The 27,841-nt window shown below is 31.0% G+C and overlaps 1 protein-coding gene across 4 annotated transcripts in view; it reads right to left on the bottom strand.

The window, feature by feature from the left end:
* Window positions 1–27,095, bottom strand: part of Noc1 (Nucleolar complex protein 1) — a 56,060-nt gene extending 28,965 nt beyond the window's left edge. The window contains exons 1-7 of one of the 4 annotated variants that reach the window (XM_075357207.1): window positions 27,016–27,095; window positions 24,390–24,558; window positions 20,196–20,304; window positions 15,834–16,022; window positions 8,836–9,119; window positions 2,634–2,779; window positions 92–227 (exon numbers count right to left, since the gene is read on the bottom strand). In XM_075357207.1, the coding sequence (XP_075213322.1) occupies window positions 92–227; window positions 2,634–2,779; window positions 8,836–9,119; window positions 15,834–16,022; window positions 20,196–20,304; window positions 24,390–24,545 (1,020 nt within the window). In that variant the 5' untranslated portion in view covers window positions 24,546–24,558; window positions 27,016–27,095. Of the gene's footprint in view, window positions 1–91; window positions 228–2,633; window positions 2,780–8,835; window positions 9,120–15,833; window positions 16,023–20,195; window positions 20,305–24,389; window positions 24,559–26,510; window positions 26,637–26,674; window positions 26,827–27,009 lie in introns of those variants that run through there. The other 3 variants (XM_075357206.1, XM_075357209.1, XM_075357208.1) reach the window with 3 other exon arrangements.
* Window positions 27,096–27,841: the final 746 nt, after the last annotated feature.

Here is a 27,841-nt window from a genome sequence, read left to right as displayed (position 1 = left end):
AATAGTTACATGATAAAAATCACATTAAATACAAATCAAGCAGTCAACAATATATAATATTATTTATATAAAAAGAGAATAACACTAATACCTTTTTAATACATGCTTTGAAGAATGCGAAGTATATTGAAATAATATTGCATGCCACTTGATCATCATTTATGGTAAAATGAAACTGAGATAGAAAGCATATAGCATAATATTGAGCTTTAGTATTTATATTTGGCCTGTAAATAATAATGCAACGATAAATTAGCACAGAAATATAAATTTAAATCACAGTAGTTACAATTAAACTAATGATCAAGTTTAAAAAAAAAACTGACAAAAAAGTTGTAATACTTTCCTGGTATTGGTTATTTATTATTATATAATATAAAAATAATTATACATGAAAAAAATTACATTAGATTTCTTTCTTTTTTTTGCGGGGTAATTTATGATGAAGTTTTATTATAAAATTATCATTATATGCTTAAACCAAAAAAGGTTTTCCAGAACCTGCTTAGTCAGTAGTCAGTCTGCCAAATTTGCATCATATGTTTAGTCAGCATATATGATTTAATAACCTTCTGTTAATACTGGTCTGCAAGACTGACAAATTTGAACTGTTAGTTCGCATAAAAGTTTGCATGAACCTTGGTAAATTAAATTCCGAGACTCTGAAATACTTTTCCAAACTCTTAGAGAATAATTTTTAGAAAAGTTTTTGAAACAACTTTTGACGCCAATCTTCAGACACAAGTTTTTGATTGGCGTGTGTGTTTCAAGGATGGTAGAATATCAATTAAAAGTAGTTTGTTGATGATGGCCAACCACCAGCAAAGTATGAGAGGATTCAAAAAGAAATTTGGGAAAACATTCATGAGAACTGTCATTGAACAATCAATGATTTGTGCGACATAATTGGAATCAGTTAAAGTGCCTGCTAAGAAATCTCAATTGAAATATCAAACATGCACTGTGATGCTGACAATCCTGTCCCTTTTCTCTTGTCATCTGAACAAAACTAATGGTGCATTGATTGACACATGTTGTTAAAAAAAATGCCTAACTACAATTCAAATTTTATATCTAGGATTATCATGAATAATGAGAATTGCTATGACCTACAGACAAAGCAACATCATCAAACCACAAGAGTCTACAGTCACTGTGACCAAAAAAGGCACTTTGGATTTCCAAAGCGCGTATGCTCATGAATTTTTAGTATCGACAGCATTCTTTCCTGAAAATTTTTTTCTCCTGGTGTTATGATGAATTTACACTTTTACCGTGTTTTGAGGTGTTTCAGAGATATGTAATGGAAAGGTTCAGGCTACAGAAAAAGCAAACTTGGCTGTTACAACGTAATAATACACCCACTTTCACCCCCCTCAAAATAATGTTTTAACAGAAAACATCATGCTAATCATCCCACACCCTCCATACTCTCCTGAATAGTGACTTTGGTTTGTTCAAATGAAATTAAAGCTGAAAGGCTTTAATTAATATGAATTGCATACAGTATTGAATGGTCTTCAGGTAAAGGTTATCACTGCTAGGTTCTCAAGAAAATTATTTTGTAGGAAATAGTTATACATTTCTAAAAAGTTATACATTTTTTAAGATCTAGTCCTGGAACTTTTAGACACCATTTTTGTTAATAATAATAATATTTTTTTGTTTTCAAGATAATCCTACCCAGTTTATTAAAGAAGACTGAACTTAATCTCTGCTTAAGAAATAATATCATAAATAATTTAATAGCAAAATTGTATTAATTGTACTAAACTTCTGAATTTTTCAGTTAAATCTGAATCCCACTTAATAATTTCTACTAGCTTATTAATTCATTTAAATGAATGAAAGCTTTTAAATGCTTCATGTGAAAATACGGAAAGAGAATCTTGTAGCGTTTTGAAAAATGCCATGCCTGACTGTAATTCAAATCCAGGACCCCCTAATGAAAGGCCAAGATACTACCACTCCACCATAGAAATCAGCAGAGTATTTAGTTATTTTGTATTCATTAAAAAAAATGTAGACATATACTAAAAACCAACATGTTCTTGAATGTTTACAAACCAGAAATCATATAGATTAGGATCTGTTCATCATTCTTCACTATAAACATATTTTAACCTCTATATTAAAGAAAATTACATGTAACATTATTGAAATAAATATCATTTCTAAAAAAAAAAAAAAAAATTAAGAAACTTAGAAATCACATTGCATAAACTACAATTTTAAAATTGAAGCATATCATGATGTGATATAGATAGGAGATTTAGGGTTGTTACAAATGCAGGAAAGCATTTAATCAATCATGTATTTAATGCCAACATTATTACTACTATAATACAAGATAAAATAAGTCAATGTTTTTCAGTCAGGTGCGAAAATTGAATTGATGGAAGTCAACTTAATATATTACACAAGCAGTTTCTCAACAATGCTTTTGCAAGTCTGTATGTTGCGTTGTTCATGAATCAAGCGATAAGAAAGAGGGTGATAAAAAACATAAAAATAATAGACCTATTTATGCCATGAAAAAATGCAATATACATTGCCTCTTATCAGAAGGGAGAAGAGAATAATATTCTACAAATAATAATACTCAAAAAGTAATTAATAATAAATGAAAGTACCTGAAAAGTAAACGTTCCACTTCATTCATAACAACTTGTTTCATACCTTGATGAGCTCGTAACAATTGAGTTAAACTATAAATTACTTTAGAAGCTACTTTTCGACTAGGATCTCCTAGTTTATTAACCACCAATTTCAAAATAACCTAACAAAAAACAAAAACCATCAGTTGGGAATTTTTAATACATTAAATCAAAAGAAAATTAGAAAACAAACTTTTAATATTATTTTATTTTAAAATTGACTCATAATCAATTGACTAAAAAATTTGAGGACAAAAATCATCAACAATACAAACATGAAAAACACAATTAAATAAAAAGATTACATCAACTAAATAAATCTTAAATCATTATCTTTTTAAACCACGTTAATCTTTGAAGTTTTTACTGTTCTAACTTGTACTCAACTTGCATATCTTTGACACTGTTACCAGACCCCAACTTATGACATCCTAATGCTCTAGATATTCCTGTTGCTTATCAGTAAAGTACAACATAACAAAAACAGAATTGATAACACTGAAAAACTACATTCACGCTGTAGTGAATGACAGTTATGATATAGAGTGAAGTTATCATTTACCTCTGTTAAGGGGTGAATGATCAGAACTCTACTGTAGTTTTTTTTTTGTCTTCAGTCATTTGACTGGTTTGATGCAGCTCTCCAAGATTCCCTATCTACTGTAGTACAGTCATTATTTAGCTGGAAGTAAAACTTTATAATAAAGTGTATATAACTACTCTCACAATGAAGATATCAAAAATACTGAAAATACTGAACATTTTAAGTTTTAATTGCGGACTATTAATTTCTTTTTAACACTTGATCTCTTATCTCAGCATTGCTTGCACAATCTAATCAAAATATTCACAATCATTTTTGAAAATAAATCCTGAAAATTAATTTAAAAATGGTTCTGTTTTTTTGCTACAGATAACTAACAATGGTATTTTGGAAAGCATACATAAATGTAAACATAAGAATCAGAACGCATAGCGATTTTAAAACGCATAGCGATAGAATCATTGTAATAAGGATAAAATCAAAACCTAAACCGACAACGATTGTTAACGTCTATATGCCTACAAACACCCATGATGATGATGAGGTAGAGTGTGTATACGAAGAGATCGATGAAGCAATTAAACACGTAAAAGGATATGAAAATTTAATAATAGTTGGAGATTGGAATGCAAGCATTGGAAAAGGCAAGGAAGGAAGTATAGTGGGTGAATACGGGCTGGGCAAAAGGAATGAAAGAGGGGACCAACTTTTTGAGTTTTGCACGAAGTATAATTTAGTAATTGCCAACACCCAATTTAAAAATCATAATAGAAGAATATACACTTGGAAAAAGCCAGGCGATACTGCAAGGTATCAGATAGATTATATCATGGTTAAGCAAAGATTTAGAAATCAACTCGTTGACTGCAAAACTTATCCTGGAGCAGACATTGATAGCGACCATAATTTGGTGATAATGAAATGTAGATTGGGGTTTAAAAACCTGAAGAAAAGGTGTCAGATGAATCGGTGGAATTTAGAGAAGTTTGAGGAAGAGGAGGTAAAGAAGATTTTTGAGGAGGACATCGGAAGAGGTCTGAGTAAAAAAGATAAGGTAGAAAATGTAGAAGAAGAATGGGAGAATGTTAAAAAGGAAATTCTTAAATCAGCAGAAGCAAACTTAGGCGGAATAAAGAGAACTGGTACAAAACCTTGGGTTTCAGACGAAATATTGCAGCTGATGGATGAACGTAGAAAATATAAGAATGCTAGTGATGAAGAAAGTAAAAGGAACTATCGGCAATTAAGAAATGCTATAAACAGGAAGTGCAAACTGGTAAAAGAAGAGTGGATTAAAGAAAAGTGTTCAGAAGTGGAAAGAGAAATGAACATTGGTAAAATAGACGGAGCATACAGGAAAGTTAAGGAAAATTTTGGGGTACATAAATTAAAATCTAATAATGTGTTAAACAAAGATGGTACACCAATATATAATACAAAGGGTAAAGTCAATAGATGGGTGGAATATATTGAAGAGTTATATGGAGGAAATGAATTAGAAAATGGTGTTATAGAGGAAGAAGAGGAAGTTGAGGAGGATGAAATGGGAGAAACAATACTGAGATCTGAATTTAAGAGAGCATTAAAAGATTTAAATGGCAGAAAGGCTCCTGGAATAGACGGAATCCCTGTAGAATTACTGCGCAGTGCAGGTGAGGAAGCGATTGATAGATTATACATACTGGTGTGTAATATTTATGAAAAAGGGGAATTTCCATCAGGCTTCAAAAAAAAGTGTTAGTCATGATACCAAAGAAAGCAGGGGCAGATAAATGTGAAGAATACAGAACAATTAGTTTAACTAGTCATGCATCAAAAATCTTAACTAGAATTCTATACAGAAGAATTGAGAGGAGAGTGGAAGAAGTGTTAGGAGAAGACCAATTTGGTTTCAGGAAAAGTATAGGGACAAGGGAAGCAATTTTAGGCCTCAAATTAATAGTAGAAGGAAGATTAAAGAAAAACAAACCAACATACTTGGCGTTTATAGACCTAGAAAAGGCATTCGATAACGTAGACTGGAATAAAATGTTCAGCATTTAAAAAAAATTATGGTTCAAATACAGAAATAGAAGAACAATTGCTAACATGTACAGAAACCAAACAGCAACAGTAATAATTGAAGAACATAAGAAAGAAGCCATAATAAGAAAGGGAGTCCGACAAGGATGTTCCCTATCTCCGTTACTTTTTAATCTTTACATGGAACTAGCAGTTAATGATGTTAAAGAACAATTTAGATTAGTAGTAACAGTACAAGGTGAAAAGATAAAGATGCTACGATTTGCTGATGATATAGTAATTCTAGCCGAGAGTAAAAAGGATTTAGAAGAAACAATGAACGGCATAGATGAAGTCCTACGCAAGAACTATCGCATGAAAATAAACAAGAACAAAACAAAAGTAATGAAATGTAGTAGAAATAACAAAGATGGACCACTGAATGTGAAAATAGGAAGAGAAAAGATTATGGAGGTAGAAGAATATTGTTATTTGGGAAGTAGAATTACTAAAGATGGACGAAGCAGGAGCAATATAAAATGCCGAATAGCACAAGCGAAACGAGCCTTCAGTAAGAAATATAATTTGTTAACATCAAAAATTAATTTAAATGTCAGGAAAAGATTTTTGAAAGTATATATTTGGAGTGTCGCTTTATATGGAAGTGAAACTTGGACAATCGGAGCATCTGAGAAGAAAAGATTAGAAGCTTTTGAAATGTGGTGCTATAGGAGAATGCTAAAAATCAGATGGGTGGATAAAGTGACAAATGAAGAGGTATTGCGGCAAATAGATGAAGAAAGAAGCATTTGGAAAAATATAGTTAAAAGAAGAGACAGACTTATAGGCCACATACTAAGGCATCCTGGAATAGTCGCTTTAATATTGGAAGGACAGGTAGAAGGAAAAAATTGTGTAGGCAGGCCACGTTTGGAATATGTAAAACAAATTGTTAGGGATGTGGGATGTAGAGGGTATACTGAAATGAAACGACTAGCACTAGATAGGGAATCTTGGAGAGCTGCATCAAATGACTGAAGACAAAAAAAAAAAAATCTGAAGATTTAAAATACACTTAAAGCAGGCAGCATTTGAGACATGGCAGAAATGAAAAGCAAAAAAGTTTCCAATAAATAGTAACTAAAAAAAGAACTGCATTTCAGTATATTACATATACACATTTGAAAAAATAAGAAGAAATATTTAATTTTTAGAAAATTAAAAAGTGAACAGTTAAAATTGTGGAATTCTTTATAAAATTGTAAATAAAGCAAAAATTACTTTTAAAAATTATAAATGTTCAAAATTATAAACTGAGAAAATTGCAAAGATTAAACTGATATGTTAAAAAATAAATGATTATTAAAAACAAAATTACAAAATACCAGAAATCAATTAAATAACATATCAAACACAGAAGATACAATGCAAATTCAATATTAACAGACTAAATACAAATAAGGATCTCATTACATGAAAATATTGTAATAATGATTAAATTAAAATGATTTGATTTGAATAAACACGCAAAAATACTCATTCTTGAATTTCTCAAGGAATGATGTTTCAACCATCCAAGATTTAAACCTAAAATTTCTGAAAAATTTTAATTCAAAGTTGGTAAAAATTTAAACTGGTTCAGTAAGCATAAGTATGAGCTGATAGCACCACCATATCTATTTCAACAATCTAATTCAAGAAGTATGTATAACAAAAAACTTTCCAGAACTGGAGAACCTTCACAATTGTAAAGGTTGTCTACCTCAGTAGACAAATTGCAAAATCTAGAAATAAGTTGAAATCTTCACAGTGAGTGGGGGAAATTACATTCTTGACTAAAGAAAGGGCATACTAACAAATGCATCATCCCTAACCCACAACTGGACTTCTCCAAGAGTTACAGTTGTCAATTTCCCATTTCCAAAAGTGAAAAAATCCTTTATGCATGTTGTATTTTTAAAATTATATGAAATAATAAAATATTTCTACCCATTACAATATTATTATTACTATATTATAATATATATACTGGGTGTACAAAAAAAAATAACACTGGTTTTAATTTGTTATAATATCTCTAAGATGAAGTGTACAGTGTTGATTTAAGGCTAGAAACAAAAGGCAAAAAGGGCATATTTAGTTGTGCGCATGGCTGTAGAATGATTCCTATCTTTCTGCTTGACATAGTCACTAGCAAAGATGGCAACAACTGAACATATAACCTTCTGTGTTTTGCAGTTTGCTAAGCGTGAAACTGTAGTTACGGTTCAATGTGCATTCTGTAGAAAGATTAATCGTGATCCTCCAAGTGACACTGACATTTGTTGATGGCATAATCAGGCAAAAACGATTGGAAGTCTGTGTAAAGGGTAAAGTACAGGATGAATGAGGGTGTCTAAATCAAACGCTAAATGTGTCAGGGAGTCTTTCCTGCGTAGTCCTAAAAAAATCCGTTTGGAAAGCCGACTATGAACTACAAATGCTCGTGTGGAATGCTTTAGGAAACGCTTACATATACTTCTGTATTATTTACAGCTGTTACAGGCTTTAAATCCTACCGATTACACTGTGCTCAATGACTTCGTGATCAAATTTTGGAGATTACAACTTTCTTCATCATATTGTGTTAGTGAAGAGTCTACACTTAATCTTAGTGGAAAAGTGAACATAAATAATGTCCTATCTTATATGTACATTAAGTGAGACAAAACTGTGAGGGTCAGAAAATCCTCAGATGCACTTAAACTGCAAAACGGACTCTCCAAAATTAAATGTTTTCTGTGCAATATCCTGATGGCAAGTTTACTCACCAATCTTTTTCGCTAAAACAAGTGTGACAGGGATTGTTTATTTGGATATGCTGCATACATTGTTCTTTCCTCAACTGCAAGGTGGACAAGAGTATTTTATTTGGCAACAAGTTGGTGCACCTCCTTGCTGATATAAGTCTGGGATTGGTTGAATGATAATGTCCTGATCACTGGATCGATCGGCACCGACTCGATGACAGCTTATCTGCACTGGCCTTCAAGGTCGTCTGATCTGACCATATGTTTTTTCCTTTGGGGTTTTATAAAAGATCTTGTGTATGTTTCTCCACTACCTGATTTGAAGCACAGGATTGAACTAGTTGCTGCTTCCATTACACCAGGCATGCTAAAATACTGGACGAACTCTCTTATTGCTTGGATGTACACCATGTCATAAAAGAAGCTCACATTCAACACTTATAAGGAAAATCTATAAGAGTTACTCTTTCATTTCATTTATGATTCATTACTGTAAGTCAAGTTAAAAGATATTAAATAGCTTTAAAATCCTGTTATTCTTTTTTTGCACACCCGATATTTTAAATATAAAGATGGCTTAATTGTGATTGTTACTAGAAATCTAAACCTTTTTAATAACATATTAAATTAAATTTAATAACAAAATTAGTGAACAAGATAAATATTACAATTACTCTAATAAGAAACTAAGACTAAAAAAAGAATTAAAATATTCAAAATTGTTCTAAACTAATAATTACATTAATTCCAATCATTATCATATGAAGGGGAACTTCAGATTAATTCTCATATTTCATACAACACAACTTAGCAATCTATGTAATAAAATTATATCAATACGTACATCTTCCTGTTCAGGATGAGAAGCAAGCAGTTTATACAAAACAGAAATAACTTTCTCTTTATTTGCCTCAACAGAATCCCGAGCAATAACATTGAGGGATTGTATGAACTGTATGTATAATTTTTTTAATTCGTCTTCAAATGCCCAAAATGCCAATCGTCTACGTCGTGTAATTGCATTACCAGATGTTAATTCTAATAATCGATCCAGTGGTTGTTTCTCAAAAGGACGCAATTTTAGATTTGGTGGTAAAAGATCTGAAAGGAACAATTCAGCTAGTGCATCTGTAAAATTAAAAGCAAGTTTAAGTAATTAATAAACAGCATCATTTACATGACTTGTATTAAAGCAAAAGTTATATTAAGTAATTAAAAACAAACAAATACCTAACAGCAATTAATGAAAATAAGTATATCCCATATTAATATTACTTATTAATAGTACATCAATATTTAAACCTATTTTCTAATATCCAGATGTCGAATGGCAAAAAAAAGGCAGTTTTAATAATGTTTACAACCGAAATTAGCTTACAAAAAAATTCTTAAACAACAATCGACTGCATCATTCAAACCACAAAATCAACAGAGAAATGCACAAAGCTGCCTGGAAATTTCTGATTTTTATTTTATACTTACAGATTTTATAGGCCACTATTTACATAAAAGAATATAATCATTTATAAAAAAATTTAATTAAATTTTTCATTAATTTAATAATGTAAAATATGCCATTTTTGTAAAATGTAACACAGATGAGTCTCTGTGTTACATTTTACATAGTTTGATACTGTACTGTAACAGGAATGTTTAGTGATTCCACTGCAAATGCTGGCTTTTAGTTCTTTTGTTGTAGGAGGTCAATTGCTATATACTTTGTTTTAATGATAATCCCACAAATTGTACACTCTCAGGTCAGGGATCTTGGAAGCTAAAAAAAGTTAACATTTCTTGAAATTATACTCAATGAGTGATGTCCCCTTAATTCACATGAGAAGCAAAGAACATATCTCCAAAAATGCAATGTCTAGTTTCAGTGCAAATAAACATAATTTTTCATGTTCTATCCAGAATACTAATTAGGTTTAGCTATTTTTTAAGTTTATGGAGTTATGTTTCTGGCAAAAACTGAAACTATTGAAACATCGAAACACGAAGTACAATATGTTTACAATCTTTGTATAAAATGTAGTTTATTTAGGATCACCGGAACATAAGTACCTATATATATCTTTGGTTCTGAATAAATAAATTTTATGTAACAATAATCTACACTTTTTTGTTTATGATAGGATGATTACTTTCGTATTCATTAGCAGATAAAAGTAATACAAATAAATTGTACAAGAATTTATCATTTCCCTCTGATTTAATTATGTTGTTAAACATATAGGCTAAGAACCAGAGAAACATAACTCCAGCTTGCTTACTTCAAAGGAAAATAAAAAGAAAGAATGCTAATATACATTTTAATGGTATTTTTAACAGATGATCTCTACATTCATAAAAACCTTATTCTACAGAGCAAGCGGGAAGTCCTTTTATACTAGTTATGAAATTATTAGGATGCGGCTTACCATGGTTCTAGTACATCTGTGTGGGTTCCACCATGTCAAGTTGTTCATCTGCAATAGCATATCAGGGTTGATCATTTCAAATGCTAACTGAACAGCATTTTGGAGCTGCTTGTTGTTGATGTATCTGTATTTTTGGATCTCTTCTTTTATAAAACCCCTGAGTGCATTGTCAGGCGTGTTGAGGTTCGGACTTCTTGCTGGCGAGGCATTAACTGTGGCTGGATGAAAACATTTATGTTTCACGTCCTTTCACACATGGTCTCACACTGTTGATCTTGGAATGCCTAAATTTGCAGAACATTTGCATATTAATTTCATTAATGATCGTTGAATTGATGCCTTCACAGTTGTACATATCTCAGCTTGAGTGCTTGGCCTCCCACTATGTGGCGCATCAAGAATAGTTCCTATTGCAAATGCCTTCCTCTCCCATGTCAGTAATGTTTGCTGTAAAGGTGGCGATTTCCCAAAGCGTACATAGAAGTCATTCATAATGTTCTCCAATGTTTTACCAATGTGTGGGCTTTGTGAACCCATACACAAGCTAACAAATGTTCTTTGACAGTGAACACACTCATATCCACCATCATTCCATGCTTGACTATGACTAAGGTTATCCCACCACAAATGAACACACCAGACAATCCCCAACACAGCTTATCCTCCCCGCCTTTTCCAGCAGTAGTGAGCAATATCAATGGTGACAATTGGCAGCAATATATACCAATACAGCTGGATTTATTGCAGTGTAAAGTGACTTTCCCCTTCCCCCCCAAATAATAAACCAAGATAGCTATTAGAATTAAATGTAATTATTTTAAAATATTTACATTTTTATTCTTTACATGCTTTTAAAATAGTGGGCATGAAGATATGCCTCTTTCTCTGTAATAAAACCAGATTGTTTTGTTTTCTATCATGCATAGAGGATGAAATCAAAATATAAATATGTGACTATATTCTTGAATTAATTTTTAGAACAATGAATATTCCAAAAATTAATTATAATTTCTTTGAACCAAAACAGAACACAAATGGACTGCAAATGTGCAAGTACTGGTTGAGAAAAGTGTGAAAAATGTAAATATCCTTTGGATTGATGTTCTTTGGATATTCTACAATAATAGAAATGGCTGTTAAAGAGAAACTTTAATTACATTTTATCATAATCTCTTGCATTTTACTTTCATTTATAAGTTCACATGTAAACAAAAAAAATTATTGAAATGGTTGCGTTTGTTTTTCATTTAAAAGTTTCTCTGTACATGGCTCTATGTTAGAAACACACAAAAGCAAATTGTATTCAAATGATAAAAGATGATTCCGTTATTCAGTTTTTAGTGCAACCATAGATGAAAAACCCTTTTCATAGAGGTAAGATGTGGTAAAAGTGATTAATATTTTCAATGCTTGTGATTAAATTTCCATATTTAAAATATAAATATGAAAATTTAATAACAAAATGCCAAAACAAGCAAGCCAAAAATATATCTAAATCTTCTGATGTGAACTGTAGTTGTAATGTTTTATCAGTAGACATTTCGATGAGCTGGTCGTGAATTTTAACTGGTAACTTAACAGCTGCAACAATGTTTTCACTAAATGGATTCCTTACCTATTTCTTCAAGAAATCATTTTATCTTCCTGGAAATACGCCTCCAACTGAATTTTTTGCTCGCACAAGTGCATCTTCATACTATCCAAACTGCGGTGAATAATTGTGTCATCTTCATCCAAATTTTTCTCAATATAAACTGAAGTGAGAGGAGACATTTTTGTCTCCTCTTCAATTTTTACTTTGAAGATGAACTTTGTTATTAATAAAATGTTTTTATCACGACCTTGTAATTTCATATTCAAGTCATTTAAATTTGAAAAAGCATCAGCTAAGTAAGCCAACACAACATATTTTCATTATTCCATAAAAATATTTACAATGTCATTTGTTTATCCTGGAAAAATATTATTAATTCATCTCACAATTCCAATAACAAAGTTAAAACTTTCTCCCTGACAACCATTTGGCTTCTGTATAGAAAAGAAGATATTTTTTCTTTTCACATAGTTTTATCGCATAGTTTAGCAGTGACCCTATTCTACAATGGTCGACTTTTAATAAAATTAACCATTTTTACAGCTCTACAAAGAATTTTTATGAGATTTTCCAGCATTTTTTTTGTGGCAGGAGAATGTCTGTGAAGGAAACAGTGAGTCCATTCCACCATTGGTATAAGACAATCTTTAAATTTTTTCAGAAATCCACTGTTCTTTTCTATTATCACCTTTGCACAATCACTACATACTGCAATACATTTTGTCCAATCTATGTTATAGTTTTTAGTAGCTTCATAATAAACATCAAAAAGACATTGTTCTGTTGCATGATCAGGTATTGATTTACAAAAAAATATATTTACTTTAATTGATCTAGCCATATCGCATTCATATTCACAAAACATAAGAACCGAGACATGTTTGCCACATCTGCTGATTCGTCAGAAGAGGATATGAATAAATCAAATTTATATTACAAGTCAGACTTACCAGTGATACTGAATTAAATAAATATATTTCACAAACTGTATTTAAGAAGGTATTACCAAAATGCATTTTCAATTTATTACTGTATTAAGTACATACTATATTTTCTGCTTGTAACACATAAGACGGGTAATATTTATTTATTTCCAAATTATAAATTATTTTCTATTCTAATAATATAATTTTTAAAAATTAAAAAGGTGCCCCGTGGTGCTGGCCACAACAGTTTCCTCTAGTTTCTACATTTAAAATGAGCCACCGTCATTCTAGTTTAAATTTTACTTTCAGATTTTAAATTTCAATTGTTGTCGTAAATTATTTCAGTGACAGAATCGTTGCCCTTTGTGATGGCAGCTCAGAAGTAGGAAAGACCCTGTCAAAGGTTGTCCACAGGACAGTGTTCTAGGTTCACTTGTCTGGGTCATTGAGTTTGACTCTCTAATGCGGTTGCGGATGTCCAGTGCCAGTGGCTGCCACATTATGGTGTATGCCAACAATGGGATGCTGCTGGTCGAGGGTAACTCACATGCTGAGATAGAACTAAGAGCAACACAGGCGTGTAAGGTATTAAGGTTGTGGAGTCTTCAGCATAAGATGGTTTTCGGTGCAGAGAAAACCACTATGATATTTCTTAAAGACCATATAGCTGCAACCCGTCACCCGCGGGTTTTGATGGATGGTCTTCCAAAGAGCTATGTCACCGTTCAGAAATATCAGGGTGTCATCCTTGAGAGGCTTCAATTCAGGGAGCACCTTCAGTTTTGGCAAGGAAGGCCTTCTCTGGTGTTCGTAGAGTCATCCAACCCGATTGGGAGTTGTTACCATACCATACATATTCTTTACAAAAGTGTCTGTGAGGCCATAACGTTGTATGCTGCGTCCATCTGGACTTATCGTTTACAATTCCAATGTTATAGAGACATGTTAGCTGTTATCGGGGGCTACAGAACTCTCTCGAGAGAGGCATTCTAAGTGACTGCTGGCATAAAACCCACTGACATTCTATTAATGGAACATAGCAAGCAGTATGTTGAGAGGCCTTCTTATTTCTGGGTGTATGTGGGAAATTGAAGGCCAAGGTTTTGACTATTGGCAAGTTAGGTGGAACGATTCTTCTACTGGTCGATACATGCATGGTGTACTTCCAAATGTTAGGGAGCTATGAGCAATTAGGTGGGTCTCTCCTAATTGATACACAACTCAATTCTTTTCCGGACATGATGCATTTAGGAATAGTTTGGCTAGGTTTGGTTTGGTCGATTCAGGCTTGTGCCCAGACTGTAGATTCGATGACACTGCGGACCATATCCTTTATGTTTGTCTCTGGTACGAGGCTGAACGTACCAGAGTTATTAGGTGATTGCTTGAGAGAGTGAATTCCTTCTTTAATCTGTGAATCAACTCGAAGACTCTCAGAGAATGGACTATTGTAGCTGGTTTCCTCTGTTTCCTTGCCCTGAGCAGGATGGCTGAAGGGGTATAATACACCATGGGTGGCTAGGAACCACCTAGGCAGTTGATTGGCCGGAGGTAGGCATGTTGGTATCGAGCCACAATCAGTTAGAAATTAGTGGCAATTGTTACTAAATGTTAGCTGTCGGCAGAACAACGAGACTGCACTGCTGAGGGTTTACCATTGGGCAATGACTGGAGGGGGGTTACCATGCAGCCAAGCGGTGTAGCGTTGTTTTGATTGAGAAAAGTCAGCAGTGTCAGCAGGATGGTGATTGCTCTGTCAAGGGCATGGATCCCATGTAGCCGTGAGGTGTAGCGGCAGTAGTTAAAGTAAATGTCATGCAGGACTTCACGATGGAGCTGAGTGGGAGTAGAGATCTGTCCACCTCTCCCTGGTTGACCAGACCGGAGTCCACAAAAGAAACTCAGTCAGGTGTATGAACTAAATGTTGAGTTCACTAAGGGAACTAGGATTAAATTTTGTTGTTGCAAATAACATTTTTGGTGGTACGTTATTATTCTATTGCCTCGATTATTATGAGACATATACAAAATTGGCTACGTAAAATGTAGAACTAGATGCAGGGTTTGTGCTTCCGCGAACTGCATTAGCTAGTTCAGAGGGAAAAATGTAGGACATTCAAGATGTTTGGATGAGGCCTGCAGCAAAGGCAAAAGCTGAGTTTAAAAATCACCGATGCAAATGTCTACAAAAGCATTTACATTGATGGCATCCCAATGAGGTCTGACTTATTACTATGAGTTGTAAAAAGTTAGAAGGCGAAAGACAACTCCTGTTAAAGCCCATCAAGACTACGAACAAGGATGGTGGTGTGGTGACTGGAAGTATCAATTAAAACTGGCAGGTGTCTTCCCCTACATGGTTGGTATATTGTCTTAAATCAGTTTATGATTTGTAAACTTGCTCTTTCAACAGGTTTAGTTTTATTTTAAGTGTTTCAGACTGCGATACCAATTTCCTAGACATAATGTCAAAGTTGTAATTACAGCTATTTTAGGATGTAATATTAAGATTGTAATTTTCTTTGTTTAAAATAACATTTATATATTTTTTTTAATACCTCTTAAGCATTCTTTTTTTAATTTTAATTATCTTTTAACCTTGTAATAAACAGCCTTCAAAGAATGCCTAATTCCTAATGCCACGCTCAAAAATCACTAACTGTTAATTGGATTAATCAAAATAGCGAAAAGACTAACTTAAAATTACAATCAATACAAAAAATTGAAAATTTATTACTCTGAAAAAGAATACAACTGATTGTAAAGAAAATTAATTTTATCCCTGATAAAAAATCTTTTCTTTTATAAATTAAAGCATTAAATCCAGCAAAAAATGTTTATAAAACTATGCTACAATAAATACTGCACTTTAAAAATAGTAAGTCACAACAAACAGACTCACCAATAACAAATGTAAAATCGTTTTTAGAAATTTTGATCATATTAACTAGTGTAATAAGTGATGAAAGGTTAAACACAGGTGAATCCTGAATTTTTAGGACGTGAGCTGCAACTTTATCACTTGCTGTACCTTTCTGAAGCACTGTTTTTATCCACGCCTGATCTGAATTTTGTTTTCTTTTCTCTTTATCTAGAAAAAAAATAATTGTATTGAATCATTAAATTAAAAGTTAAGATTGATTCCACAGACATAAAATATTTGTTGATTTACAATCAGTAAGAGAAGAAATTATTGTAATAAAAGTCTGAAGTAAAAGAGTTAAGAAAAGGGTTAGCCAAATGTTATGAGAGTTATGTCTTGTTGTATGTAAGTGAAGAATGGACGATGAAGGAGAGGGATTGGAATGAACAAGTAATGAACAGGATTAAAGAAGAAAAAGCACTTTTGAGGGAAACACACAAAAGAAAAGGAAACTGTAAGACATGCCGTTAGAGGAAATGGAACCTTGAAAACTAGAGCAGAAGGGTCAGTAAAAGAGGAAAGGATGCAAGGAAGAAGGAAGAAGTTTAACATATAAGGTGAAGATTAGAAACTACAAGGAGGTGAAGAAGTTGGTTTGAGACAGAAATGGATGAAGAATGTGGTGGCATAAGGGACCTGCCACCAAGCACAATACCACATGATCACACAAAACTCTACACCTGGGATATTATCTGCTTTGAGATAGTTTAATTTCAAAACAAACATAAAAAATATTTTTCAGTAATCATAAATAATCAAAATATCAGCAAAACCAATAATCATATGTAAATATACAAAAAACATTTTCATAGATTTTCTCAATTTCAGACACTACATATTTTACTAATATAAAAAAACTGCATTGCAATACTGCAGAATTATAAGTGCACTAATTTTTAGAATTTACAATCACTCACATAATTCCTATATATATTTGGTAATTTAACCTGATTACTGAAACTATCAGTTAAACATTTTTAACTCTTTTAAAAGCAATGTGCAGTTAGTTAAAATTTCATATACTAAAATGTATTTTGAAACAAAAGCTTCACAATCAATTATTTTTACACTAATGCAAGGGTTAATGCAAGGGTAATGCAAGGGAAGAAAAGTTCGGGTAGATCCAATAGTGATAAACAATATGACAAACAATGCAATAAAGAAAATAATGAGCAATGTGATAATGAACACCTGATAGAAACACATAATGCAAATAACTTGCCAATTGCTCATACTCTGCCAAGTATTTAGATTGTAGATAAATGGGAAGAGAAGAAAAAAAATATCCTTTGATTACACACGCCTCTGGTAAAATTGGATGCCAGATATGCGTTGAATTGATAAGTCTTTCGGTTTTTATATCTCAAGGCACAAGTATGTCACACGACTGGAGTTCAATTTTGGTATCGTCATATGGAAATAGTAAATCTGCTCAATTGCTTTCCTTGAGTAAAAAAATTTCTGAACATAAGAAAACACTTTTACATATTAATGCACAGAAAAGTTTGCAAAGCACAAAAGATCAGAGAATGGGAAAAAATTGTGGATATTTTAAACAAATCTGAAATTGAATAAACTGCTAAAATATTTAGAACTGCTTATTTATAGCCAAAAATAATAGACCCTATTTGGATCATTCTGAGTTATTACAATTGATGAAATTAATGGTGCAAATATTTCTCAGGGTTTACAATCACGTTTTAGTTCCACTAACATTATTGGCGCAATCAGAAATATGAAAGTTTGAATCTGTCAAAACATAATAAATATCAATGGAAAAATATCAGTAATAATAGATGAGTCTACCACACTCAGCCAAAAATCAACTTTAATTGTATACAGTAAGTGCAAGACTGATGTGTTAAAAAATCCAGATTTTTTTATTTTTGGATTTAATCAAGCTATCAGACCAAACAGCAAACACTATAATTGAAGCTAACAAACTCATGGATTTGACAAAAACTATTTGAAAAATGATTTAGTTACGTTTAATAGTTATGGAGCAAGCATTATACTTGGAAAAAATCAGGCGTTGTACAACAGCTACTGGGAATGTTTCTGAGCATCATAACTTGGCATTGCCTCAATCATCGATTGGAATTATCCATCAGGGACTGTACACTTGAAGTACAAGAAATGAATAATTTCCAGTTTTTTTTTTTTTGAACAAATTATATTCATTGTAAAGTAAAACACAAAAAACCAAAGAGAAATCACAGTGTGCAATGGAACTTAAGAAATAAGAAACTCATGTATTTGACATAAGATGGATTGCAAGTTCCTTTAGAACAATATTTTCAGTTTCGATAAACTATGAATCACTGTCATCATTTTGAATCAGCAAGTGTAGATAAAACTAAAATTAAAAATGATCAATGTATGTTCAATTACATACATTGAAAATTACAAGAACAATTACATATATAGAAAATATGAAAGAGAGGAAGCAAAAATGCTGGAAGCAGAAACTCATGTTGAAAAAATAAATTTTAGAACAATAAAATTATATTCAAATAATAAAATTACAACAATCAACCTTGATCAATTATTAATCACTGTCATTAATAATTTGGAACATAGATTATTAACACGTATCGCTTCTGAATTACAAATCTTCAAGACTGATGACTGGCCAGCTGATATACCACTAGGATTTGGTCAGCATAAAATAGAGTTGTGTATGCGATTTCAATCCTCTTTTCTGAAAAAGCTAAATGCATTTAGAGAATAACTTGATAGTGGTGAATGTTATGTGCCTTCAGACTTAAAACCATTAATACAGTGTTCAAAACCAATAGCGAGTAGTTCTGCAGAAAGTGAAAGGGGTTTTAGTTCTATTAATTTGATCATTATAGATATAAGATTAAGACTTCTTGTAAAAAATATGAGTAATTTAACGTTCGTGAAACTCCATCATCCACCAATCAATATTTGAGAGCCGAAACGTTATGTACAGAAATGGCTACAAAACCATCGATCAGCCACTGACTCACAGATGCGAGAATGCAAATTGCCTGAATGTGAAGACGATCCTGTGTAGAAACTTATAAGAAATTAAAGTACAAGTTAAGATTTTTTTTAAATTAGCAATACGATTTTCTTGTTTAAATTATTGAAAAACGGTAATATTTATTATTTATACAATTGTCTCTTTCAGAAAGAATTAAAAAACCAACCAAGGATTATAAAAGACTGTCAGTAGAAATGAAGTAACTTGATAGTATTTTGGTCATTCAGTTTTACTGACAATGACATTTGGAAAAAAAATTTTGTTCATGGTGCCTTTTTGGTCTATTCTATATAATACAAACTATAAATTTGAATATTACACTATTTTTGAGAGTAATGCTGATTTACATAATCATTTTTTTTTTTTTTTAAACCAACAACTCCATTCGTCATACTAATTAATAATACAAAAATAAAATGTTAAAATAAATACCATTATTTTGTTTGCCTAAAATTATTATTATTTTGTTTGTTGCCTAAAATAATATTCTCACAAAAAATCAATAAGGAAAATATTAAAAAAATAAATATTAGCGAATTTGAAAAATTTCACAAAACATTGTGAGAGGTACAAATTCAGTGTTCTAACACTTCTTTTTTTTTAGCACTACTTCTCTGGTATTAACATACCTACACAGAATAACAAACTTCTCTTGGAAATAAAATAACACAATCAAAAGATGCTAATAAATAAATAACATCACTAAAGTGAAATAACATTATTGTACTGTACTGCGACAAGTTGCAATTTTTTTTTATCAGACTTCACATGCCATATCTAATTACTCTCTGATAATGTAACTGTATAACTTATGAAACGTATTCTCATAAGAATATGATACAAGTAGACTTTTAAATACACAATTTTTATAATCTGGTTTTAATGCTATTAGATTATACAAGTTTAGGCTGGATGGTTCACTTTTTATTTGAGTAAAAATGTAAATTGATAAATATATGGAAAAATCTTGAAGTATTTTTTTTGTTTGTTAATATTTTTTGTATTAGTTTAACCATGTTTATTTATTAATTTTTTCGCTTTTATGACATCCTAAACAGAAAAATTGTTAATCTAACTTTTATGAAGTTCAAAACAAGCAACAGATCAAGAAAGTACTTTGAAATGCATTTTAGTTTATAAAATCAGGATGAATGTCTAATGGCTAGTTACACAAAAATATATCATTTTTAATTTATAAGTTAAAACTTCTAATTAGATATATGTTTTATCAAATTAACAATTTAATTGGTAAAAATTAATTTTAATTATAAGATAACAAAACTAGAAAACCAGAAACATAAATTAAAAATTAAAATCAACATTTGACATACTTGAATTGTAAAAAGCAGTTTCATCTTTTAAAACTTGACTTGCTTCTTCTCTTAATACAACTACTTCTTCACTACTCAAAGTCTTCTGTTGTTCAGGTGTGGCTGAAAACTAAATTCCATTTTTAATAAGTTAAAGTTAAATAAGTTATATAGCAAAAATAAAATAGGGAAAATCACTTAATAATAAACAGTTCTATTTTTATCAACTTCATAGCAAAAATATTTTATTTTGCAATAAATATTTTACGATAAAATAATCAATTTTTTAATTAAATTAGAGCTTACACTCTAAACATTTCAGATATACAAAATTGGGGAAGAAAAATATAACAGAATATGAAGAAAAAAGAGAGGTACAATAAGTAATTGGAACGGGAAAAAATTTAATGTACAGAGACAGAAAACATAAGTTGGAGATATTGCTATCATTGATTTGATCAACACAAACAACAATGATTCTTTTGTAGTTTAATTTATATTTTAGGAGGCACCTAAAAACTATGGTTTACAATACACCAGTGTTGAAGATCTTCAGCCAAAAGTTAAAGGTTTTCAACATATCAATGCTACACCAGAAATTTGAGAGTTAGATAATAAAGTATAAAATCGTCATCTACTACAATATATTGCCACCAAAGGAGGTCACTTCAAATGTTCACTCTAGAGAAATTGATTTTACATCTATTTTAATTTTTAAGTAGTTTAAATTCTATTCAAATTTAAACAAATCTGCTTTTTATTGCAATTGTATAAAATGAGTTAAAGCCTATCATATTCCTACAATGCTAAATAATCTTTACTCACTCAATGTTAAGACCCAATCATGTAAATGCCAAAAAACTGTGTTTTAATAATTAATTAGGGTTTTATTTATTTTTAAATAAATAAATAGGCTGACATTTAGCAATATAAATAATGTTTCACAAGCTAGTTTATTTACAGTAGTAGTTTATTTTCAGTAAGTTTATTTAGCCATTATTTAGTATCGAATTATGAACTAATTTCAGGCTGAAAATTATGTCATCAACTTTCTGTAATAACTGTTTATCAGTAATAATAATTTATAAAACCCACTTACCAGCAAATTTTTTTTTATATTTAAAAAATAAATATTAAAGTTTCTATTGATATTGTGACTGGACGCTAAGTCGACATAATTTTTTAAAACATGACGACCACTGTTGTACATTTTTCCATTTTATATAATGACTTACATATGATGAATGAGTTTTAGTTTTTTTATTTTAAGAAAAATATAATTTTTTTTTGAGTTCCTGAAGATGGATTTGGTATACAAAATTTTGTTTTTATATTTGGTAAACAAATATAAAAAAAAAAGTTGCTGGTAAGTGGTTTTTATAAATTATTATTTTTGTATAATCATACCAATGGGCCATGTTTGATAAAATTATTAGAACTGTTGTTATCTGATGACAAATTTTCAATTTTTTTTTTTTCATGTAATAGAATCAATAATATTTACAATTCAATAGAAAAGAATAGTAAAGTTACAATAATAGTATAATATGAGGACTGTTTTTTGTCAACTTCCAATGGGCTATAAAAAAAAAGGCAAATTGACATAACAAAATGAATTTATTACCAAAGGTTGAGTAGTAAGTATCTAACTTATTTTTCTACATAATCACCAAAACAACTGAGGCATTTGTCGTATTGTGACACCAGTTTTGCGATGCCCTCTTCAAAGAAGTTTGCCACCAGTTAGGTAAGGTACGTCTTGACAGCCTCCTGAAGTTCTTCGTTGGTGGTGAAGTGTTGTCTGACCAACCATGCCTTCAATTATTGAAAGAGGTGAAAATCACGAGGTGCTAGGTCTGGAATATATGGCGGATGGTCGAAAACTTTCCACTTGAATTATTTGAGAAGGTTGGCATCACGTTGGCACTGTTCAGTTGTTGATCAAAACCACACTGGACAAGAGCATGCCGTTTGTTCTGGATCGCTCTGCAGAGGCGACGTAAAGATTAACAATAAACTTCCTTTGTTATTGCTGTCCTCTGCTCCATAAAGTCTACCAACAAAACACTTTAATGGTCCCAAAATACTGTAGCCATTGCTTTCCTGTTAGTCAGTGCCTATTTGAACTTTTTTAGCTTATTTGGAGAAGTGTGTATCCACTGCTTAAACTGGTTTTTTTTTTTGTTTCTGGATTGTTATATTGGATTTAAGTCTCATTGCCAGTAACAATGGACTTAAAAACTCTTACCCTTCAAAATCATAATGCGAAAGAAACATTAAGGCTGACGCCATTCACTGCATTTTGTGATCGTTACTCAACATTTTTGAGACCCAACATGCACACAGTACCAGGTATCCTAGGTCTTTTAGTCACAATTGTATATAGAGAAGACCTTAAAATATCTGGGAGTTCTATAGAAAGTTTACTTACTGTAAGCCTCCATTTATTGCAGACAAAATCATCAACATGTTCAACCAGGTGTACAGTAGTGACAGACCTGTGTCCTTGCACACCTTCACTCATCATACACTAGTTTTCATACACAAGTTTTCATCATACACTAGGCTCATTCTGCAATGCATTTCAGCAGCGCAACATCCTTCTGCTTGCAGAAAACATATCACACTTGGCAAGAGCATCAATCATAGAGGTCATGCTCAATAGCCTGTAGCTCAGCTGATGCAATGGCAGAGGTTGTGGTAGGGGGGACAGCACAGTCGACACAACATTCAGACCTGGCTCCCATCTATCTCTTGTTCACTTAGATGCATAATCAGAGGTTGAAAAAAAACAGCCCTTGTAGTATAATAATAAAATTACAATAATTTGAAGGTACAAAGAAAATTTCTAACAATATTCTCACAAGTTGAATATCACCATATAAGGTCAAGCTTCATATACTAAAGATGGATTCTTTAGAAATAAGAGAAGTATACTTGACTCATAAAGTTCTCATAAGATTTTACGCATTTGAAGTTAACAGAGAATGTTTATTATTACTACTAAGTCTTTGTACACCAAATAAGTTTAAAAAAGATTAGGTTGTATGACAAAATGTTTCTACAAAACTAGTTATGGAAAGAATTTAGCAATGATTACAGACACCATTGATGCACAATTCTTATCGTAGTTAATTAATTTTTTCAAATAAAACATTCTTTTAAAAGAGAATTTCAGACAGTTAGTTGTGTATTAGAGAATAGATTTCAGTTGTCCTAATTTATAGTTTTATTTTAATTTTTCTGAAATTCTAATAGTTAGTAACAGATTATTTACATTTAAATACAGAATTGGGATATTAAGTATTGTGTTCATAAAGAAGGTTCACATTTCACATTATTGAGCAGCCATTAAATGTTACGAGAAAAACATTTATGCCTGTATACTTATATAACTTTTAGTGTAAGATACATGTGATTTATATAATGGCAGTAGTTTTAATGAATTAAGATGTAAAGTGCATATGTTCCTTTTTGTGGAAAAGACAGAAGTAAAAATTTTCCTTCAATATTATTAGTTGTGCTGTGTGTTTCAAGATGAATATCAGGGTTTTAAAGTTATGTAATATATCAAATTTCACATATATTGATTAATTATACATGAAATGAAAAAGCAACAAACAGTTTTAGCTGTGCATAAGCTCTAAAGTCTACATTATGGTTTGCATGCTAGCTTTGCAAATGAAATGATCACTGTAAAGATGAAAACTTTTAAAACACTCATTATAAAGGATCAAGTGTATGTGGCACTGTTACCGGCTGACCAACTCTATACTTGAGACACATACTGAAGCAGCTGTCACATCAATTACTCCAGACTTGCTCACATTGAACTCTTACAGGAAAAACCGTGTAAGTTGCTCTTTCATTTCATATATAATTTATCAATATAAGTAAAACTTAATAAATATTACATAACTTTAAAATCCCAATATTCATTCTGAAACATACATACAGTATATAAAAGTGGACATATCAGCGTTACAAATTTACATAAATATTTAAGTTATTCACAGGGTGACTAACTTATAAATTTAATAAGTAAATTACATTTTTTCATGAAAGAAATGGGTTCAAAAACAAAGAATATTTAAAAATGCATTAAAACATATTAATTATATAAAAAATGTATATTCTAATTACCATTTTAATGGATTATTTTCAATTCATAAAAAAGGCAGTAAGACTAGATCAATTATGACAATCAATAATTACCTCTTCATACCATTTAGATGTTTTGTCTCCATCATTTCGATCACTTTTTTTTTTTTTATCACTCCACACCTCTTCCTCCCAATCCTGCTGTAGACCGGATGAATTAAACTCATTTTCTGTTGTTTTTTTTGAAAAATCTTTTTTTCTGTATTTCATTTTATGTAATAATCTGGAAAAATGAACATATCAACTTTTCATTTTACATTTCTCAAATAACTAAATTGAAAATAAGATGTGATAAAACTATTATGTATTGTGAGTGATGAAATGAGAAATGAGGATATACTAAGAAGAATAGGAAAGCAAAGGAAGATTTTGAAAACAACAAGGAAGAGGAAGGAATCATGGATAGGTCATATTTTGAGAAGAGATAACAGATTAGGATACTTGAAGATAAAATAGGAAGAAAACAAGGAAAGGGTAGAAGAAAGATAGAAATGTCAACAGACATAAGAAAGGAAAGAAGTTATTGGCAAATATGAAAAGAGAAGCTCAGGATCGAGAAAAGTGGAAAAACTATCCAGTTGACTATTAAGATTAGTTTATTCCTCTCTCCATAAAACTATAACCTTAATCCTAACCCAAACCTCTCGCCAAAGAATGGATTAGCATTTGAACAGGTCACCACAATTCACAAAACTAATTACTAATTGACTATAGTACTGATAATGGTGCAGAATTTGACTATGCACAGGAAAACATCTATCTAAACCTGCTTTCCTACATTTAGATCTTGTGTTTTCCTGATCCTAAGCATATCTACTATGGTATATTAACATGTAAAAAAAAATTTGTTGAGCAATGCTCAGAATTACCTGTTATAGGTGATGTAATCTAATCAAATTAATATAAAATAAAAGATCAACATAGTAAAATTTTCACAGCACAATTTTCTGGGCCTGATCGGTCAGGTAATTATGAACAAAATTGAACTTGATCAAGTAATTGTTCAGAATTATCTTATAAAAGTGTTTAAACAGTTACTGTCAACTAATGACATAATTTTTGTTCATTATTTTATTTAAGATATAAAATATGAAAAATGTGGTAATTGTATTTTAGAAGAAATCAGGACAATTGACTACATCGGTACTTATGTATTAACGCCACCGCAGCTACAGCTTTATTTAAAAACAAAGTAGTCAATCGGATTTCGATGGAAAATGAACAGTCTCTTTATTAATTTTAATAAATGGTTATTTATATCTATTTATTTTATAAATATAATTTAACCAAACTTAACCTACGCTCGCTAACCTTGACTAATTAACACAGGTAATTTTTTGAGTATTTATTTAATAAATTCAGTAATTATTGGAATTATTTATTATTTAAATAATCAAAACACTCCTGTTAATTAGTCAAGGTTAGCGAGCGAAGGTTAAGTTTGGTTAAATTATATTTATAAAATAAATAAATTTATATTTATTAAAATTAATAAAGAGACTGTTTTGAATCTATGTTAAACTCTATATCGGCCCATTTCCACAGAAATCTGATTGACTACTTTGTTTTTAAATAAAGCTGTAGCTGCAGTGGCATTAATACGTAAGTGCCTGTTAGTACAGGTGCTTATGTATTAGGTTAATATGTGGTTAACAGGAACAAGGGTTCTGATCAACTGAACTGAGAGATTGGTTCTACAGATCTTGGCTTCCTCAAAATGGACACCTTAGGTATGACTACATCTACAGTACCAAAAATGGGATTCAATAATATAAAGAGAATCAACAACATGGCTTTATAACTGTTACACAACTTTGCTTGTTCTATCACAAATCACTTTACATATTTACATTCTGGTTTTATTTTCTGTGCTGTTTAGGTACTATTTTCTGGGATACAATGAGCAATAATCACTACTCCTTGAAAGGTACTTTGTAGTTACAAGAAAACTTTGTCTTCCAAAAAGAATCCAAACAATGACTTGTTTGCTTTTTTGGTGCAAAAACATTAACTGAACATGTGAAGGAATAAGCTCTAAAATGACACTATTTTCATTCTTTAACTTAAAAATTAATCGCTCTTCATAAACAAATAAATTAATGGAAGTCGCTAAAACAAACATCAAAACTTGTCAATTCCAAGTTATTAAAATCATGAAATGTAAAAAGTACAAACCATTGCAGTATTTTTTAGGGCTATTATGTGCAAAGTTTGTATTTATATACATCAATTATCACATATCATGTCAACAACCAAGCTTTAATCAACACTTCCCACTAAGATTTTATTAAAAATCCATAAAACTATAAATCAAGACATCATTTAAATAGCCTACATACGTTACGCCACCAATTTCAATTGTTTTTAAAAAGACGCCAATGTGAAAATTAAAACAAATTTTTGGTTTAAAGAAAAGACATTGATTGTCTTATTCTACAACATATAACTGCATCCAACACACTAATCAGTATATCAGATTTAATCCACTAAGGAGAACGTTTTTCTACACAATGAATACATAACCTAAAACCACAAACTTTACACCAAAAATATGCAGCTTATATTATCTGATTCTTAGCAGAAGAATTACATTTTACTGAATTACATTTGTACTATATTGCTAGAATTATAATAATGGTATTTAAAAAACTATTTTGTTAATAATATAACTCACAATTACAACAAAACCCATGTGCGTATTAAATACGTATCTTACGACAGATGTTTAGATGCAGCCCTTGGCGAGGGAAACAATAGTTGATTTTATAAGAGAACAGTGTTCTCGCCACGCGAATATTATGTACGGCGTTTTTTCTTGATAGATTGAGCCCAGGGCCAGTATACAGCAATTTAAGTGATTTTCAAGAAAAAGTAATTTTCTTCTACAATTCTTTTCTTCTTAGTACAATTCATAGTTATTTTTTCTATTATTTTTTTTATAATTTATGATTTTCTCGAAGATGTGATAGTAATTTTATTGAAGTTTTTATTAAGTCCAATTTTACAACCAAGATTATTGCGCTGGTTAGAAGGGGTAGTTAAGACGAGTTAGGGGCCATTTTTTGCCATATATATAATTTATGTAAGCTGCAGAATGTAGGAAAGTAATAAATTTTCAAAAGAAAAATCATAGTGAATTTGAACCATAAGATGCTAAGGTCATTCAAAAAATACTCGGCCTGACACACAAATGGTACAAGTAAGACCAAATGCTATGATGTTTGTCAAGTATGATTCTTTAGATGGTGTGCTGCGAAGTTACAGATAAGTGGATTTAGTTGCTTGTTTGTGCTTATCAAAAAAGTTGTAATGTTAAAGGTTGAACTGTTATAAAGTACCTTGTTTTGAAAGTTTTACCCCAACAGACATACAAAAGGAGTTATATTCCACTTTAAAGGATTTCTTCCCTTCATTTTCAATGATAATAAATGGATTGATAAATTAAAAAAGATTCACCATTATATGCCAGAGACCAAAGTGGGAACAGGCAAAAGTGCACCAAAGAA

The sequence above is a fragment of the Lycorma delicatula genome, chromosome 2 (genome assembly GCF_047948215.1).
Source record: "Lycorma delicatula isolate Av1 chromosome 2, ASM4794821v1, whole genome shotgun sequence".
Classification (NCBI taxonomy): Eukaryota; Metazoa; Arthropoda; class Insecta; order Hemiptera; family Fulgoridae; genus Lycorma; species Lycorma delicatula.
This window is presented reverse-complemented; position numbering and strand designations above follow the sequence as displayed.